Here is a 16,720-nt window from a genome sequence, read left to right as displayed (position 1 = left end):
AGGGATTTACTTATTGTTTTGGTAAGGGTGGTTATTTTTCTGATGAAAAAAAAGTAAAATATGGTTACCACAGCTTAACTTTACAATGGATCATGATTTTGCTGACCTCCATGGGCCCCAGAAAGCTCTCCTTTTTATCTCCTATATGGGCGGCCTTGTGTTCAACAACCTTCAGGTACAGTGAGGGTCCCTGGGCTCTGGAACCGATATTTTGGGGGTCCAGGCTGAAAAATTTGAGAAACTCTTGTTCTACATAATAATCCACATCAGACAGGAGTTCCATGTGCCGTTTAATCCACACAACCATCAAATGAATGTATTTCAGCAGGCAACCTTTACAAATAAAACTCTGTAAAACAAAACATCATAAAATATTTTGCAAATATATTAAAAAAAAAAATAAAAGCAGCTCTACAGTACAGCTGAGATGTTCACACTTAAGGGAGTACAGTACTTGGATAAAACATGTGAAATAGTTGTTTGTTTTTGGCACTTAAAGTAACATTTTCTCTAATATTTCTGCTTCTTCGAAGGTCTGTAGAAACACATCCTCTTCTGTACGGCTTTCAGGAGTTTGGGCGGCAGAAAAGGCAGCTGATTTCTGAGCACATCCGAGTTCCTCACATTCTTCGCAATGTAATCCACACAAATCCTGTCAGAAGAAGAAGTCTGTGATTATTTTTCATCTCTATTTTGGGGGACATATTGCATAATCAGAGGAAATACACGACCTACAAAGAAACAGACCCTTTTGATGATTTATTTATACCTGCCATCACAAGAGAAGCTCAGGAAGAAACGAACATCAAATTCTAAGCAACTAGAAAGTGTGCAATACACAGGTTCATTTAAAAAAAATAGAATATCATGAAAAGGTTCATTTTTTCCCTGTGATTTAATTCAAGAAGTTCAAGAAACTCCAATATATTCTAGATTCAGCTCATACAAAGTGAAATATTTCAAGACCCTTTTGTTTTGATCTTGATAATTATGGCTCACAGCTAACAATAATGAAAAATCCAGTCTCAAAATAATAGAATATCACAAAACAACAGTGCAACAAAGGATTTATAATGCATGAAATTCTATTTTTAGATGATCCTGTATATATCTCATCCGGCTAGTGAAAACCCGAAATGCCCCAAAAGGAGCTCAAATACATTGTTCGGGAGAGGGATGTCTATGTTGACTTATTTAGCCTGCTGCCACCATGGCCTGACCCGGGACAAGCAGACATAGATGTGCAAAGGTAGACCTGTCCCGTTCACTGTAAAGTTTGAGCATGATGCCCTTTTAAGCTACTACGGCACAATCACCATCATCTCTCTTTTACTCTCACTACACATGGCTGTAAGATGTTTGGGAATTTGATTTTTAATGAGATTTATTTACATAAAAAGAGGAAAATTTTGACCCAAAGTTAATGCACATTGGCCCATTTTAAACAGCACAGCACACAGAGGCATTGCCTGTCCTGTTGTTCAGTGTTTGTGTGTTTAACCTTTTGTGTGTGCTTTGTGAACTAGTTTGTGTTGTTTAAAATGTTTAGGAGGCAAAAACACCACACAGTTCTTTTGTCAATCAGGCCCTCAGTGTTCCTGCCATTCTGGAGCATTAGCAGAGAGTGCACAGGTAGGCAGGCAGGTAAGCCATCCAAACATTAACTCCATACAAATTAAACGCTTGGGTGGGCTTGTTACAGGCCTGCAACGGCTAGAAATACAAGAATTTAAGCTATAATTACAAACACTGTTTACCTGAATAGAGGATGTGGCTGCGTCTGGAAAACAAGTGCGTCATTGCAATGACCCTGAAAAGAAATATGCAAAATGTTAAAGGTCTTCCACAGTTTAAGGTCTGTGATTTTCACAAAAATACGCATTTATCATAAATACCATACAGATGAGGGGGAAATTATAAGCCTCCTATACAAATTAAATTATTTCAAATATTTCCCAAGTGCCGTTAAACAAAGCAAGGAATTTTTAACACTGATTTTCCAAACATCCTAGTTTTATTGTGGATGCTTACATTATTTAACTTTGCACACAGAAACAAAATTGTTTTACTCAAACTGCCAGAGTCTGAATCATTGACCCCCTTCAGAAATGACCTTCTTTAGCCATAGCACAAGCAGCTGTTGTGCAGCGATGTGTTTTAACTTTGTAATGCTCAAAGCTTGTAAAATTCAAGCTAAAACCGAGGGTCATATTCCAAATTACACAACAAATAACAACTTCAGTAAAGGTTTGAGCAGTCACTGGAGGAAGCATCATGCAAAAACAAAATAAATAAGTTTAGACTTGAGAAAAAGAATGGTTGATGCTCATAAAGCAGGAGAAGGATATACAAAGTTATCACAGCGTTTCCAAGTGTCAAGAACTGGAGTAAGAAGGTTCATCAAGACTCTGGAAAGAAAACTAGTGAGAGATGTGTCTAAAGGACCCAGAACAACTGCCAAGACACTAGTGAAGGACTTAGCCAAGTCAAGAACTGTAGACTCAAATCAGATAATCACTACAGCCCTGAACAGGGATGGACCAAGAAAAACTCCACTTCTGAAGAAGAGACACTTTCAAGCCAGATTGAAGTACGCTGAAGACAACCTGGAGAAAGATTACGCATACTGGAAGCACCTCCTTTGGTCAGAGAAGACCAAACTAGAACTCTTTGGCCACAGAGAGAAGGGAGAGGCGTGTAACTCAAAAAACACCGCCCCCACAGTGAAACAAGGCAGTGGGAGTCTTATGCTGTGGGGATGCTTCAGCAGAACTGGCAATCTTATAAAGGTAGAAGGAAGAGAGATTGGCCAAAAGAAAAGGATGATACTCAGCAAAAATGAGACAAAACAAACTATTAGCATCAAGCGACTGATCATTAAGAACCTGTCAGTTTTTGCTTTTTTTGTCAAATAATCTGGTTTCTGTGTGCAAAGTAAAATGATGTCCAAAATAAAACTAGGATGTTTGGAAAAGCTGTGTTAAGAATTCCTTGCTCTGTTTAACAGCACTTGAGAACTACTTAAAAAAAATGAACTTTTCATGGGGGGCTATTAATTTTTTTCCTCATCTATAATGGAAGGCTCCAGCTCCAGCTGGATTTGAATATGCTCCTTTAAGGAGATCCCAACATTAGTATATGCAAAATGTACAGATTGTTGCAAAATTCAGTTTTTCTCGAACCAATAGTGTGTCTTTGTTGCTGTTTGTCTGTTTGTTTTGCGTCTGTTTTTATCCTCTGTAAAGCACATTGAGTTTACATTTGTATGAAATGTGCTATATAAATAAAATTGAATTGAACTGAATTGAATAATTACTACTTACAACTAAAACTGCTTAAAATGTGCGTTTCTTGATTCACTTGCAGGGTGGCGTTTAATGTGCATTGTGCTTTTCACATTTAAAAAGTCTAAAATGTATGTGAAAAGTGAATGCTACCAGTATCATAGAGGTTTTCTCTGAGATGTGGTTCATTACTCCTATTACTATTAAAATTAGAGAAACTTAAAAGTCCTCTTCGTTCATATTTTGTTTAGAGTTGAGCATTTTTACATGTCCCTTAACATAGTATTAGAAGTTTCCTGTCCTAATACATACTCATGAGCCCTTTACTTTTTGTAATATAATTTTAAAGGGCTATAAAAACAAAATCACTGCACATCTTCTCATCTTAAAAAGGTGATACTCACCGTGTCAACAAGGAGGATGTAGTCACAACTTCCACCAAACACAATGACATCAGAGTCTTTGCCTGGACATGCTGTGTGCCACAACCTTGAACACAGGAAACATGCCTTTTAAATTCTAAATAATTAAAATCAGAAGGTTTAATTCATAAATATAGAAAAGTTTCTACCTTGGCTTTGTCTTAAACGGATGCTCGACTTCTCTCCACGTCTTTGTTTCAACGTCAAACAACCAGCCGTCGCCTGATGAAGAAAAATATGTATAAGGATTCAAGAAAGCTGCCAAAGCTGCAACCAAAGAAGCGAAGTGATTCATTTTCTTACTCATTGGTTTACAGTCTACGCTGAGGCCTCCAAACAGGAACAAGCTACTGTCTGTTACAGCTGTGAGCGTGTGCCAAGACCTGCCAACCGGGGTGCTTGACACTGGGACTCTGAAAGGCATGTTTGGTACAAAACCATCAAATAAAAACCTGGTAAAATACATCTAAAAAAGAAAAAAATCCACATATTACAACATCCTTAAACTGAATTAAAAAATGACGTACATTTGTGACCATGTCCATGATTCAAGGTCAAGGCAGTGAATGTCATTTGTCCTGGTTTCCTGAATTTGAAGAAGAAAGGAACAGTTGCCATTTTTTTGCTTTTTTTTTTTTTTTTTTGCATTGTGATATTTCAGTTGTAAATAAAACGCAGGTGTCTCACCATGACTCTGCCGCCACAAATGTACCCTCTGTGTCCAAATGTTGCACTAGCGTGAGCAGCTCTCGGAGCAGGAGCACGGCCCTGCACACAGAAACCGATACTCTAAAATCTGAGAGTTTGTGTTCAGTCTATGAACGTGTGAATCCCACCATAGCTGACTTACGTGGGTCTGTGGCTGACTCCAGCTGGACTGTGTAGGGTCAAATATATGAACCTCGTTGTTCCATCCCCAGAAAACATCTTCTACCTGAAACAAAAGCAAACATTGACAGAGGACAATGGCAGGGGTTTTTCCCCTTGACTCCAAATAACAAAATATGTGTAACTTATGATCATGATCAACAAAAAATATTACCGATGAGGCTTCATCCACAATGAAGCTCCTGTTCCTGCTGTCCACATCTGTCAGCAGTTTGTGACCGTATCCTCCAAAGTAGATGATCCTGGAAAGAATCAAACATACATGGGTTATTTTACTAATAACACTAATGATAGAGTGAACTATTCAAAAATATTGTTGATAATTTCAATTAATATTTTGTAGATGTTCTGATGACAACAAAGACATGTTATTAGTTCAATGTTTCTAAGTGGGCTACATCAGTGGTTTCCAACCTGGGGTCCGAGGACCTCTAGGGAGGGCACCAAGGATGTCATGGGGGCACAGGGCTGTGCCTGATCTGACGTTGCCAAACTTAGATGTACATATTGCTAGCATCGTGCCAAAACTTTGCATCTCCAAAATCACCACTTTTCAAGAAATGAAAAAGAAGCTGTACCTTTCAATTAATTTAACACTGAATGGTCATGGTGAGACTCTTTTAATCACTTTAAAATGGTTCAACCTTCCTGCTATTGGGAGACCAACAGTACTGATGTATGAGAAAAATGTACAATCATGAAAAATGGTGAAACAAGGTTTTGGTCCAGTGCCAGCGGTATTTCATTCTAAAATCATGACTAGAAACTAGTAAAATGGCTAAAAGAGCTACTCTAAAGATTAAAAAAAAGAAAGAGGCTCTTTTTATTTTTGTGCAACAAAAGACCTTTTTAAAAAATCAAAATTTTTAATATTATAAAGTCGTGTATTAACAAAAAACAAACTCCGAATTCAGAGTGTAAAATTAGCTTATAAGAAAAAACTGGAATTTCTTAGTTTAAAAAGTCTTAAATTTTGACATTACAGACTCAAAAGTTTCAAGTTTTTAACATGATAAATCTACAGCAATGTAAAGTCAAAATTCACAAGAAACCAAACTGAAAACAGTGGTTGGATTTTTTACTTTCGGACAATATAATCTAAAAAATGATTAGTTTTGGTTCACACACATTTTTGACTTAAAATACTTTTTTTTCCTCATGTGTCAACAACTTTTAAATTTGAGAATTTTTATTTTTTCTTGAAAATTAACAGATGCTCAGTATTATATATATTTTTTTAGAGTGGCCCTAATACACAGTCATAAAAATGGATCATTTATGAATACATCTTTTGTCAAAAACAAGTGTATTTAGGCCTATTATGTTGAGATTTTGTCAATCAAAACCATTACAGTTGATTTGAAATTTTTCCAAGTGGGTCTTGGGGGGCTTAGCTTTTCTTAGATATGAGTAGGTAGGGCCCACAGGAAAAAAGGTGTGGAAGTACTGGGCTAAATGAATCAGATATTACTTAAATTGTGAGATAATACAAGATCAGTCGACATAAATTCTATTGACATAGTAATTTAAAAAGCTGTTAATGATTAAATTGCTAGACCTCTTTCCTATATATGTGATCTGTCTTTTCAAAAAATAATCTTTTCCAATAACAGGAAGCTAGCAAGGTGATTCCAGTTTTTAAAACTAGAGATAAGCATCACAGTAGTATTGTTTCTTCCACTTTTTTATTTTAGAGAAGCTGTTTGTGAAACAACTGAATCTTTTCATTTTTAAAAATAAACTATGTGGAAATCATCATGGATTCAAGGAAAACAGGACCACTACTTATCCTTTAATGCATGGTGGAAAAATAGCAAATGCTAATGAAAACAATGAATGTTCTATTGGTTTGTATATTGACCTGCAGGGGGGCTTTCAATACCATAGATCACAGACAGCTATTAATCAAATTAAAGATATGAGGGATTGCTTTTTCTTGGCTGAAAAGCCATTAAGAAATAGACAACAGTGTTTACAAATCAATGATACTGAGTCAGGATTTAAGGAGGTTACCTATGGAGTACCTCAGGGATCAGTGATTGGTCCAAAACTGTTCATACTTTATAATAATAATATCTGCTATGTTACTGATTTTTAAAGAAAATATATGTAATGTCTGCAGATGATACATTTTTTTGCTCTAGTAAGAATTTAAAAGAACTAGTGTACTAATGTAAAATGGAGCTGGAAAACCTCGAAACTTGGTTTGATTTGAATCAATTGTCTTTAAATATTAAGAAAACCAAATGTATGGGTTTTTGGAATTAAACAACAGCCTGCAGTATCAGCGTGCTGTAAAAAGACACCAGTCCAATACACTCGCACTCACTGTCCTTTGTAAACCCAGTAGGACAGTTTGTCTCGAGGGGAGGGAGCCGAGCCAATCTCATGTATGATCTTCCTCCACGTGTATTTGCTGTCTGTCAGGTTCACACAGTAGATCTGTTTGAGGTCAAACACCAATCATTACTTCATGCCAGCTTTGCTTAACTCTCCCTGTGGCCTCTGGGTGTGGTCAGACTGATCCATCATGTTCATTCATTCACCATACTGAACCTATTTCAAACAGGATGGTCCATCTTTGTTCACAGAAGCTTGCCAATCAATGTTTTGATAAATCAAGAAAATGAGGAATTTATTTAACAGATTCATGCTAGAGAATCGTTTGCATTTGTTTTATGGCTGTTGAACCATGTAAGAGTTTACTGATGTAATCCATTCCAAACTCTTAGATTGGTTTGGTTTGTAATCAATGAATGAATCAGGGAGCCCACATCCTTCAGCAGAGCTTACATTTATTATGATGTTTAAGAATCAACTTAAATATGCAAAAAGTAATTTAACATGTGCAGATAATATAAAATGATTCATAAGTCTCACCTGATTGGTCTGTCCATAGTCATCACAGCCTCCAAATATGTACATGTGACCATTCAGGGAGCAGCCACAGGCCCCAGACATCGGAGGAGGGACTTCCCCTGGCATGTGAAACACTCTCCTTTCAAAATAAGTTTTCACAAAATGTGGGTAAACAACTCAAAAATGTCATGACAGGTTTTACTTTGATAACAAGAAAGTAGAAAACTGGCTGGGCTACATTAAATTGGTTTAAAAATATTCATCAAAAATAACTAGAAAACAAGCAGATTTTTGACAGTCAGCTGTTAACCTGCAATAAGCATCTTTATAATGTTTCCAAATTAGTAATTTATTTAGTATTCTTACCAAGAGCCTTGTTCTAGATCGTACACCCAGATTTCATCATTGGGGAGAAAAACTTCATCATCACCAACTGACTGTAGAAAACAGAACATCTCAGATACTTAATAAATAAATGTATAATATGCTTGATTTGTAACTGCTGTGGAGATAAATGATTATTTATACATTCCAACAAAACAGAGAAAGATTTAAGTAAATGTCAGAAAATATTAAACAAGGTTCCACTGTACATTATCTTTCCTATAATCCTATAATCTACATCCTGCACATCCTGTTTGGGGTCACTGGGGGCTGGAGCTGACCCTAGCTGTCACTAGGTGAAAGGCACCCTGGCTACACTGGCTCTCAAACACAGGGCTGACACATGGAGACAAACTACAAGGTACACTCACACCTACAGGCAATTATGGGTCTCTTATTAAGCCAACAAGCATATATTTGGTCTTTGGGAGGAAGTCAGAGAACCTGGAGAGAGCACATGTGGGAACATGCAAACCCCACTCAGAAAGGCATTGTTCAACAGAGATTTGAACCAGGAACCTTCTTTCTATAAGGTGCTTATCAATGCACCACTGTTCATCCCTCTTTCCCTGTCAAATTTTTAAATAGCCTATTTGAGAAACAATACTCAAAAATAACATACTTACTAATGGGTTTTTTTACCATTTCATTTAAAAAATTGCTTATTTTGAATTTGATAACAGCAATGCAACTTAAAAATGTATGGCTGGGCCATGTTTACCATTGCGTAGCATCCATTTCTTTTAACAACAGTCTGTAAACATCTAGGACGTGAGGAGACCAGTTGCTGGAGTTTTAGGAGAAGAATGTTGTCCCATTCTTGTCTGATGTAGGATTCTAGCTGCTCTACAGTCCTGGATCTTCTTTGCTGGATTTTTCCTTTTAAGATGCACCAGATGTTTTCTATTGGTGAAAAGCCTGGAATGTAGATGGGGTATTTTAACATCTGGACTCTTCTATTGTGAAGCTGTTATGAAGGATATACTATGTGGTTAGGTATTACCCAGCTAAATATGCAAAGTCTTCCTTCACTGAAAGAGACAATGTCTGGATGGGAGCATATGTTGCTCTAAAACCTCTATCTACTTTTCATCATTGACAGTGTCTTTCGAAACTGTGTAAAACTGCAAACTGTGCTGACAGACAGTGACTTCTGGAATTGTTCCTGAACCCATGCAGTAATTTCCACTACAGGATCATGCCTGAGGGCCTGAAGATCACAAACATCCAATATTGTCCCTTGCACACAAAGATTTGTTTAGATTCTATGAATGCACTGAAGATAATTGGATATACAAACCCTTCACAATTTTACATTGAGGAGCATTTTTCTGAAAATTTTCCTCCATTTTCAGACAAAGTTTTTAGCAGACTGCTGAACTTCTGCAAATCTTTACTCCTGAGAGACTCCATCTATCTAACAGCTCATTTTATACTCAGTCATGTCACTGACTTTTTGCCTAATTAGTTGCAAAATTTGCCTCCAGCAGTTCTTCATTAGTACCATTTACTTTTCAAGCATTTTGTTGCCCTGTCCCAACTTTTTTTGAGATGTGTTGCAGCCATCAAATTCAAAATGAGCAAATATTTTTAATGAAATGGTAAAATATCTCATATGTTGTGTTCTATGGTGAATAAATTAATGGTTTATTAGATTTGAAGATCATTGCATTTTGTTTTTATTTAAAATTTACACAGCATCCCAAATTTTGGGGAATTTGGGTTGCACTGTGTATAATCACACCAACAGTTAGTAGAAATGGCCAGCTCTGTATTATTAATATGCTCTACCTTATAGTGGCAGAGCACATTGGTATTGTTTGAAGAATTAATGTGCACAACTGCATCAGACTGTATAATATAGAATTATATATATTCTCTAGGATATTACTATTACTGTTATAAATGGACTTCTGGACATCATGTTTCTAAGATTGTAAAATGTAGCCTATAAACTTAAAAAAAAAACAAAACTAAAAACTAAAAAAAAGGCCTATAACTTTTTATCTGAAAAAATAAGACATCTGTATCATTAAATAATAACTTTAAGCCTGCTTTACTGATGTATACAAAACTGAAGAAAAAAAGTAAGATTCGTTTAACTGACAAATTAACATGCAACATCTCTCACTAAAAGTCATTTTAATACAAGTAGACTAGGTCAGGACTATTAAGCTGACACAATACTTGGATAACTGGCCTCCTACAGTGTATGATGCACATAGTGGTGTTACTCAAACCAGCAGCACGTTGAATAACTCTGTGGTTTGTTTGTTTCCCTCACCATGTAACCTCCCCACACGTACAGCAGGTTGTCCTCCACCACAGCCGTGTGTCCGCTCCTCTCCCGGGCCACCAGCTCCGAGCAGTGCCTCTCAAAAGCGGAGTCCATGGCTCACGGCTAAAAATGGAAAACGTAGACGAGCCTTTGAGCCTAAAATTAAACAAATCTATCTGAGAATGTCACCTCCCTTCTCGACTCCAGTGGGAATTTAGAGGGTAGAAATGGATGATATAACTCAGAAACGACAGCAGCACAGACACTGAGCAACCCCTCGGTAGGTCTTATATGAAGGACACCGTGACTGATAAAAGTATAGTAGTAAAGTAGCCTCAGGTATTTTATCACACAATTTGTAGTTTACGCTGCGTAACACTCAGAGGACTATCGTTACATAGTAGCCGGTTAAACAAATAACAAACGATATTCGGAAAACAGATAAAATATAAACAAATGTTATTAAAAAATACGCAGGACTCACATGCTACTGCTTGCTTTCCAAACTCATATAATTTTGCATCATGTTGTGAATCTCAAAATAACAGCAGCCAAAAATGTCTCTTTCTACTTTCGTAAACACGACTTCAAAATAAAATACTACTTCCGGTCTGTGCTTAGCTTGTCGTAATAAAACAACCGAATATACATTTAGTGCATTTGCGGTTCCTCTCTTTTTGTTTTGTTTTTGCAGTAAAAGTAAACATAATTGATAATATAATTTGATAATCGAATAAAAATAACTGAAATAATGCCATGACATGTTGTCTCTACTAACTCTAGCAGTGTGTAGTATTAAGAAATAGTGGCAATTGAGAAAACACGCCTTGAAAAAGATTTTAAAAATTGAAGAAAAAGGCAAATATTGTCTTTAACCAGAGAATTATAATGATAAGTTGTATTTCCAAGATTATCATTATTTTTATTTCATAAGTTTCAGTGTCATTACAGTTAATTCACTTTTGCCCATAAATTTTCACCTCACATTCCAGACATTTTTTTTTTGTAAATGTGAAAAGCACACAGGCAGCAAAATAATTAACACATTCAGTAAGCTTCAAATATTACAAAAAAGGGATGTTTGTCTTCTTGTTTGGAGTTATCCGGGGTTTATATCAAATCCATTCACTTGGGCTATTATTACTATATTACTTTAAGATTATTGCTGTAGGCATACTTTCCAAAGTGATTATTAATCAAAACGTTAATAACATATCCCTGGTATTAACCAGGGGATAATAATATTTTTAAAATTAAGGTGTTACTTTCATAATCTCAGACCTGCTAGACCTTAATGACTGGTAGTGGAAACTTTCTCAAAGGAAATTTGTGTTTTTCATTGCAGCGTTACATGATTCTTTCCCCGTAGAAATATATTTTAAAAAATCTAACAAAAACTTTCCTACGTTGTTTCATCAACAAATTCGTTCACCGCTGCCACGGCAGTGTAACATTTCTATTGATATTTGAGCGGTTGAATCTTGAGCGGAAGTGATGTCATATATGCGGAAGTTCTGTATTTCGCGCGTAGTCTTGAGTTGGACAAGAGTAGCAATGGACGTCGCTCGAAAAATAAAGACAAAAGTGTCTGCCGGCTTCAAGATGCGGGGTCTTATACTGCGACCGTATGTATTTGTGTTATGTTGAAAAGTGTTTAGCGTTTTTACCTTGTATCATAATGTTACTGCCCTCCCTGCAGCAACAAAGCTAAACGTAAACACAGCAACTGCTACATCTGTCAGCTACGTACCATTCAGACAAGTCATTTCCATTCATGATAAGTGGTACAAAGAGAACTAGAGTGCTCTGGCTTCAGCATAGCACATTTTGTAATATTAAAAACACTTTGAATATAGACATGATATATTAAGCACAATATCAGTTTGTTACTTTTTTACTAGAGGCATTTCCCTGTGTTTTCATTTCTTATATATCAGGGTTAAAAATGAAGAAAAGTGCATTCTATTTTGTTCTCTGTGCTCCAGTGAAGCCAGCAGGTACCTTGTGGAGGCCCTTGAGTCTGTCAATGTGTCTGAAGTGGATGATATTATTGAACGGGTCCTTGATGCAGTGGAAAAACAACCGTGTAAGTACAACACTGCTTGTCTGTTTTTATCTAAATGTTGTTAACTGCACAACCTAATGTATGCAGTGTTTAAATGTCTATGTTTATCTGAAGTGTGTCAGCAGGTTGTGATCATAGTTTATGTTTTCCCCCAGTGTCCTCCAGTATGATAGAGCTGTCTGTGGTGGAAAGTGCTGTTCAGGATTGCACCCAGTCCTGCGATGAAACCATGTAAGTTGGATCAAGCTTTGGATAAACCATACTTGATGTTTTGTTTCCTGGAGTCATCAATAGCATCACTACTATATTTTAAAAACGCAATAAGCTTCAGGATGTATTTTTAGCTATTCACCCTATAATATGTTGAAGCAATGTTGTCATCTAGGCCTGTTGAGCATATTATTCATAATGGTTCTATATCAATATTTTAGTGATAATGTTTTCAACATTATTGGAGCCTTCGATGTGCCCAGATACATTTACAGTGTGGAGCGCAAGAAGTTTGTTCCGTGAGTAAAGAGAAAGTTTCTTTCCTTTTATGTCTAAAATTAATCTTTAGTAATTTCAGTAATATGCCTCGGCTATGCTATGTTTGTTGCTGGTGCTGTATTAAGTTAGTTCATTGCAGCTGTAAGGTAGAGTTAAAGTTAAATGTATTTTGTCATTTTCATTCAGCATCAGTATGACAAGCCATCCAACCCCCAGTCTGTGTGGCTTGGCCAAAGACAAAGCTGAACTCTTCAGGGAGCGCTACACCATCTTACAACAGGTTACTGTGATTTATTTAATTTTTAATGCAGAGTAACTCCCCGACACTCTCCTGTAGTTACTCCCAGCCTGCATAGATACATGTTGCATTTAAACGGATTTATCTTTTATAGCGTACACATCGACATGAGCTCTTCACCCCTCCTGCAATTGGAGCTGCTGTTGAAGAGGGTCAAAATAAATTTCAGGTAAGAAATCTTAAACCCCAGTGATTATCTTTAGCTTCTGTACAGATGATTTAACACTCAGATATGGACTGTACACATTTCTTTGGGATTTCTCTTTTCTAGCTCAAGACAATTGAAGCACTGCTGGGTAGCACATCCAAATTGGGAGAGGTGATTGTACTGGGGATGGTCACACAGCTTAAAGAGGTGAGTGTTAGTTATTCAGGATTCTTAGAGATTGGTTTGTCTGTATACATTCTTACTCTGTTTTGTAAATGATGTTTTCAAACTTTTCAGGGTAAATATTACCTGGAGGACCCAACTGGAACGGTACAGCTGGACATGTCTAAAGCTATATCCTGTCATAACTTTTGGAGCTTGAATAGTAACAGCATCTCTTTTTTTGCAATATTGTGTCACTTTAAAAATGAGTATATTCCTTAACTGTGGTGCACCAGTTTCACAACGGGCTGTACACAGAATCCTGCTTTGTCCTGGCAGAGGGTAGGACAACAACTACAATCACAGTTTAAAAGAGACAGCAAGACCAATAGATTTTTTAAGGAAATACAACTTCATAATTTGAATACTTTTTGCTTTTGCAGGTTGGTATGAGGACTCAGTCTTCCATGTCAATGGCTTTGGGTTTCCACCTACGGAGCCATCATCAGGCACAAGGTGCGTGTACTGGATAAAAACTGTTAAGACAAAACTTTCAAAAACAAAGTTACAGAGGTGTCATTGTAACAGTGTGAGCAAAGAATGTAAATAGGGATCTAATGTCACATCTGTGCAGTTGTTTTACATAATTTTAACTAGAGATTTTTTATAACTTTCCTGACTATATGACCCTTGCTCTTGTCAGGGCATACTACGGCACCATAAACTTCTTTGGAGGACCATCCACCACCTCTGTGAAGGCCTCAGCCAAGCTGAAGCAGCTAGAGGAGGAGAATGAGGATGCCATGTTTGTTGTTGTTTCTGACGTGTGGTTGGACAGCGTTGAAGTGATGGAAAAGCTCAACTTAATGTTCTCAGGTGTGTTATTAACTCAAAGCTTGTGACTTTCCAGAGTAAAAATATGCATTTTATGAGAAAATTCTTAAAAAATCCACTTTATTATTCAACAGGATATTCTTCAATGCCTCCCACCTGCTTCGTTTTCTGTGGTAACTTCTCCTCTGCCCCGTATGGAAAGACACAAATCAAATCACTCAAAGGTGAGAATTTTAGGTCCCTTTTCTCTTGCTTAAGAAGAATATTTACAGTTCAAGTAAACAAATAAAAAGAAGCATATATGATTTATCTTTTTACTTTTTTCAGAGTCATTGAAGGCCCTCGCTGATGCCATATGTTCATACCCCAGTATTCATAGCAGGTAGGATTTCATTAAATTGTCTCTCTAGCTTCTTATCTGTTTATGTCACTCAGTGTTTTTGTCTTTAATAAACACGCTCATTCCACACCTGCAGTAGTCGCTTTGTGTTTGTTCCCGGCCCTGAAGACCCTGGTCCAGGCACCATCCTGCCCCGGTAAGCCTACAGACACATCTTCTGTTTTAAAACCTTGTGCAAGCTGTGTTTTGCAGTTTAGAAAGAGATGATTTTTTGTTTCCCTTAGGCCTCCATTGGCTGATCACATCACAGAGGAGTTCAGACAGAGGGTGCCATTTTCTGTGTTCACTACAAACCCATGCAGGTAAAACTTACAGGACTGCTTTTTTAGTTATAAATACTTGTTATGGTGAGTGATTGGGTCGATGGTTTTGCTTTTGCCAAGGTTGGTTTACAAAAAAGGGGAAATCTGTCCTTGACTCATTACTGTTATGTGGAAAACAAATGTAACTGACCATGTTTTTTTCTTTCAGGATCCAGTACTGCAGCCAGGAGATTGTCATCATCAGGGAGGACCTGGTCAACAAGATGTGCAGGAACTGCATCAGGTTACCCAACAACAATCTTGACATTCCAAACCATGTGAGTTTCAGCTTCTGAAACCTAAATGTCATCATTCCGAGATCCTAAAGACACAGTATTATTAGTTTTTAGATGTTTCTGATCTGAAACAATATGAATGCCCTCATAATCTTGTAAATAAATGGCCCCATCCTTTTGTATCTCTTTTCTCCAGTTTGTGAAGACCATCCTGTCCCAGGGTCACTTGACACCACTGCCTTTGTACGTCAGTCCTGTCTTCTGGGCTTATGATTACTCTCTGCGTGTCTACCCAGTCCCTGATGTTGTCATCTTTGCAGACAAATACGACCCCTTCACCATCACAAACACAGAGTGCCTGTGTGTCAACCCGGTAAGAAAAGAACAGAGCGAACAAAGTGCTAGAATAATAACTCATAGAAAACTATTTTACACACTGGTCTTTGGGTGTTTAATCATGTCATAGACTCATGCAATAACTATTAAATGTGCAGTATGCAAATCCTTCCACTAGGGTGCTCTTTACTAAAACAGTAACGCAGTATGATGAGTATAGACCAGTGCTTCCCAGCCTGTCTCTGCTGTTTACTTCTTGTTTTAAATTGAGGACTCTGCTCAATAAAATCGGCACCTCATAAGGTGTATTTGCTAAACCGAGAACTGCTGTTTTGTTTTTATGAATAAATTTCTCATAATGAGCAGTCCCAGGATACAGATGGGCATTCTGGAACCGCTTCCAGCGTGATGCGGAAGTACCTTTTTTGGTGCATTTCTCCCTCACTATGAGACATTTATGAATGAAAAAAAAAAAATTTGTGTTTAGTAAATGTGCTTTATGAGGTGCTGTTTTTGTTAAACAATGTCCTCATTTCAAAACTAGGAGTAGTATTGCATTGAGGCCAGGCATGTGGGCAGCACTGAGCAGTAATGATCTAACTCACTGGAAATGCCCAGTGTTGGGGGATCCATGTTACAGAGGTGAGTTTAGGCAATTGAACTAGCAGCCTTTGGCAGCTTCCATAACAAGAAAGTCCTGTTACAATTAAAAATATTAAGGATTTCTCTGTCTTTGAAAATTTTAGGGACCTAATTTAAAAATATATATATATTCTTTATGTATAAAAAAATATATAAGGAATGGGCAATTTTTAAGTTGATATAGATGTTTAAGTGCAGGGATTCTACATTCTATATCTTTTATTTGTCTATAACTAAATCCTACAGGGCTCATTTCCGAGAAGCGGCTTCACATTTAAGGTGTACTACCCATCAAACAGAACCGTCGAGGACAGGTAGGATGTGCTTTTGAGGTTTTGATTTGCTCTCTATGTCTGTTGTGAAAGGTAACTCTAGTTTCAAGTATCTCCAGTATATTCCTACTAACAAAATTTTCCCTTATTTGTTCACAGCAAACTTCAGGGACTCTAAAGAAAATCATGGAGAAGAACCAGTCATTTTGTAAATTGTCTTTAAATGATGTGTATGCTTGTAATGGATTAGTAATAAAAGAATACTGTTCTATTTTTATGTATGTGTGTATGATATGTGTTTTTCCATGAATAATAAAGTTTTTACTGTTTGTACTCAGCTTCCCTACATTTATGTGTGCAATAGCAAGACTTTGTTTGAAATCTGCCTTGAACATGGGCAAGTAAGTGTTTGACCTTTTTA

At 37.0% G+C, this 16,720-nt stretch overlaps 2 protein-coding genes across 4 annotated transcripts; one reads left to right on the top strand and one right to left on the bottom strand.

The window, feature by feature from the left end:
• Positions 1 to 277: 277 nt before the first annotated feature.
• On the bottom strand, positions 278 to 10,698 carry LOC121525769 (kelch domain-containing protein 1). 2 transcript variants are annotated; one of them, XM_041811892.1, is made up of 14 exons: positions 10,600 to 10,698; positions 10,122 to 10,271; positions 7,820 to 7,890; positions 7,475 to 7,592; positions 6,924 to 7,036; positions 4,749 to 4,836; positions 4,557 to 4,640; positions 4,394 to 4,474; positions 4,234 to 4,292; positions 4,010 to 4,119; positions 3,856 to 3,928; positions 3,689 to 3,773; positions 1,758 to 1,810; positions 278 to 652 (listed from the first exon to the last, which is right to left on the bottom strand). In XM_041811892.1, the coding sequence occupies exons 2-14, from the start codon at positions 10,227 to 10,229 to the stop codon at positions 511 to 513; spliced, it is 1,185 nt and encodes a 394-aa protein (XP_041667826.1). In that variant the 5' UTR covers positions 10,230 to 10,271; positions 10,600 to 10,698; the 3' UTR covers positions 278 to 510. The 2 variants fall into 2 exon arrangements, with proteins under 2 accessions (XP_041667826.1, XP_041667824.1); XM_041811890.1 differs by having other exon boundaries at positions 10,122 to 10,238; positions 10,600 to 10,692.
• Positions 10,699 to 11,626: 928 nt separating this feature from the next.
• pole2 (polymerase (DNA directed), epsilon 2) lies at positions 11,627 to 16,576 on the top strand. 2 transcript variants are annotated; one of them, XM_041812903.1, is made up of 20 exons: positions 11,627 to 11,740; positions 12,101 to 12,201; positions 12,336 to 12,411; positions 12,612 to 12,689; positions 12,856 to 12,949; positions 13,062 to 13,136; positions 13,239 to 13,322; positions 13,413 to 13,469; positions 13,571 to 13,619; positions 13,721 to 13,793; positions 13,981 to 14,153; positions 14,246 to 14,335; positions 14,439 to 14,493; positions 14,588 to 14,647; positions 14,736 to 14,813; positions 14,983 to 15,091; positions 15,246 to 15,292; positions 15,370 to 15,422; positions 16,274 to 16,341; positions 16,459 to 16,576. In XM_041812903.1, the coding sequence occupies exons 1-19, from the start codon at positions 11,670 to 11,672 to the stop codon at positions 16,303 to 16,305; spliced, it is 1,455 nt and encodes a 484-aa protein (XP_041668837.1). In that variant the 5' UTR covers positions 11,627 to 11,669; the 3' UTR covers positions 16,306 to 16,341; positions 16,459 to 16,576. The 2 variants fall into 2 exon arrangements, with proteins under 2 accessions (XP_041668837.1, XP_041668836.1); XM_041812902.1 differs by having other exon boundaries at positions 15,246 to 15,422.
• Positions 16,577 to 16,720: the final 144 nt, after the last annotated feature.

This window comes from Cheilinus undulatus, linkage group 18, assembly GCF_018320785.1.
Source record: "Cheilinus undulatus linkage group 18, ASM1832078v1, whole genome shotgun sequence".
Taxonomy (NCBI): domain Eukaryota; kingdom Metazoa; phylum Chordata; class Actinopteri; order Labriformes; family Labridae; genus Cheilinus; species Cheilinus undulatus.
This window is presented reverse-complemented; position numbering and strand designations above follow the sequence as displayed.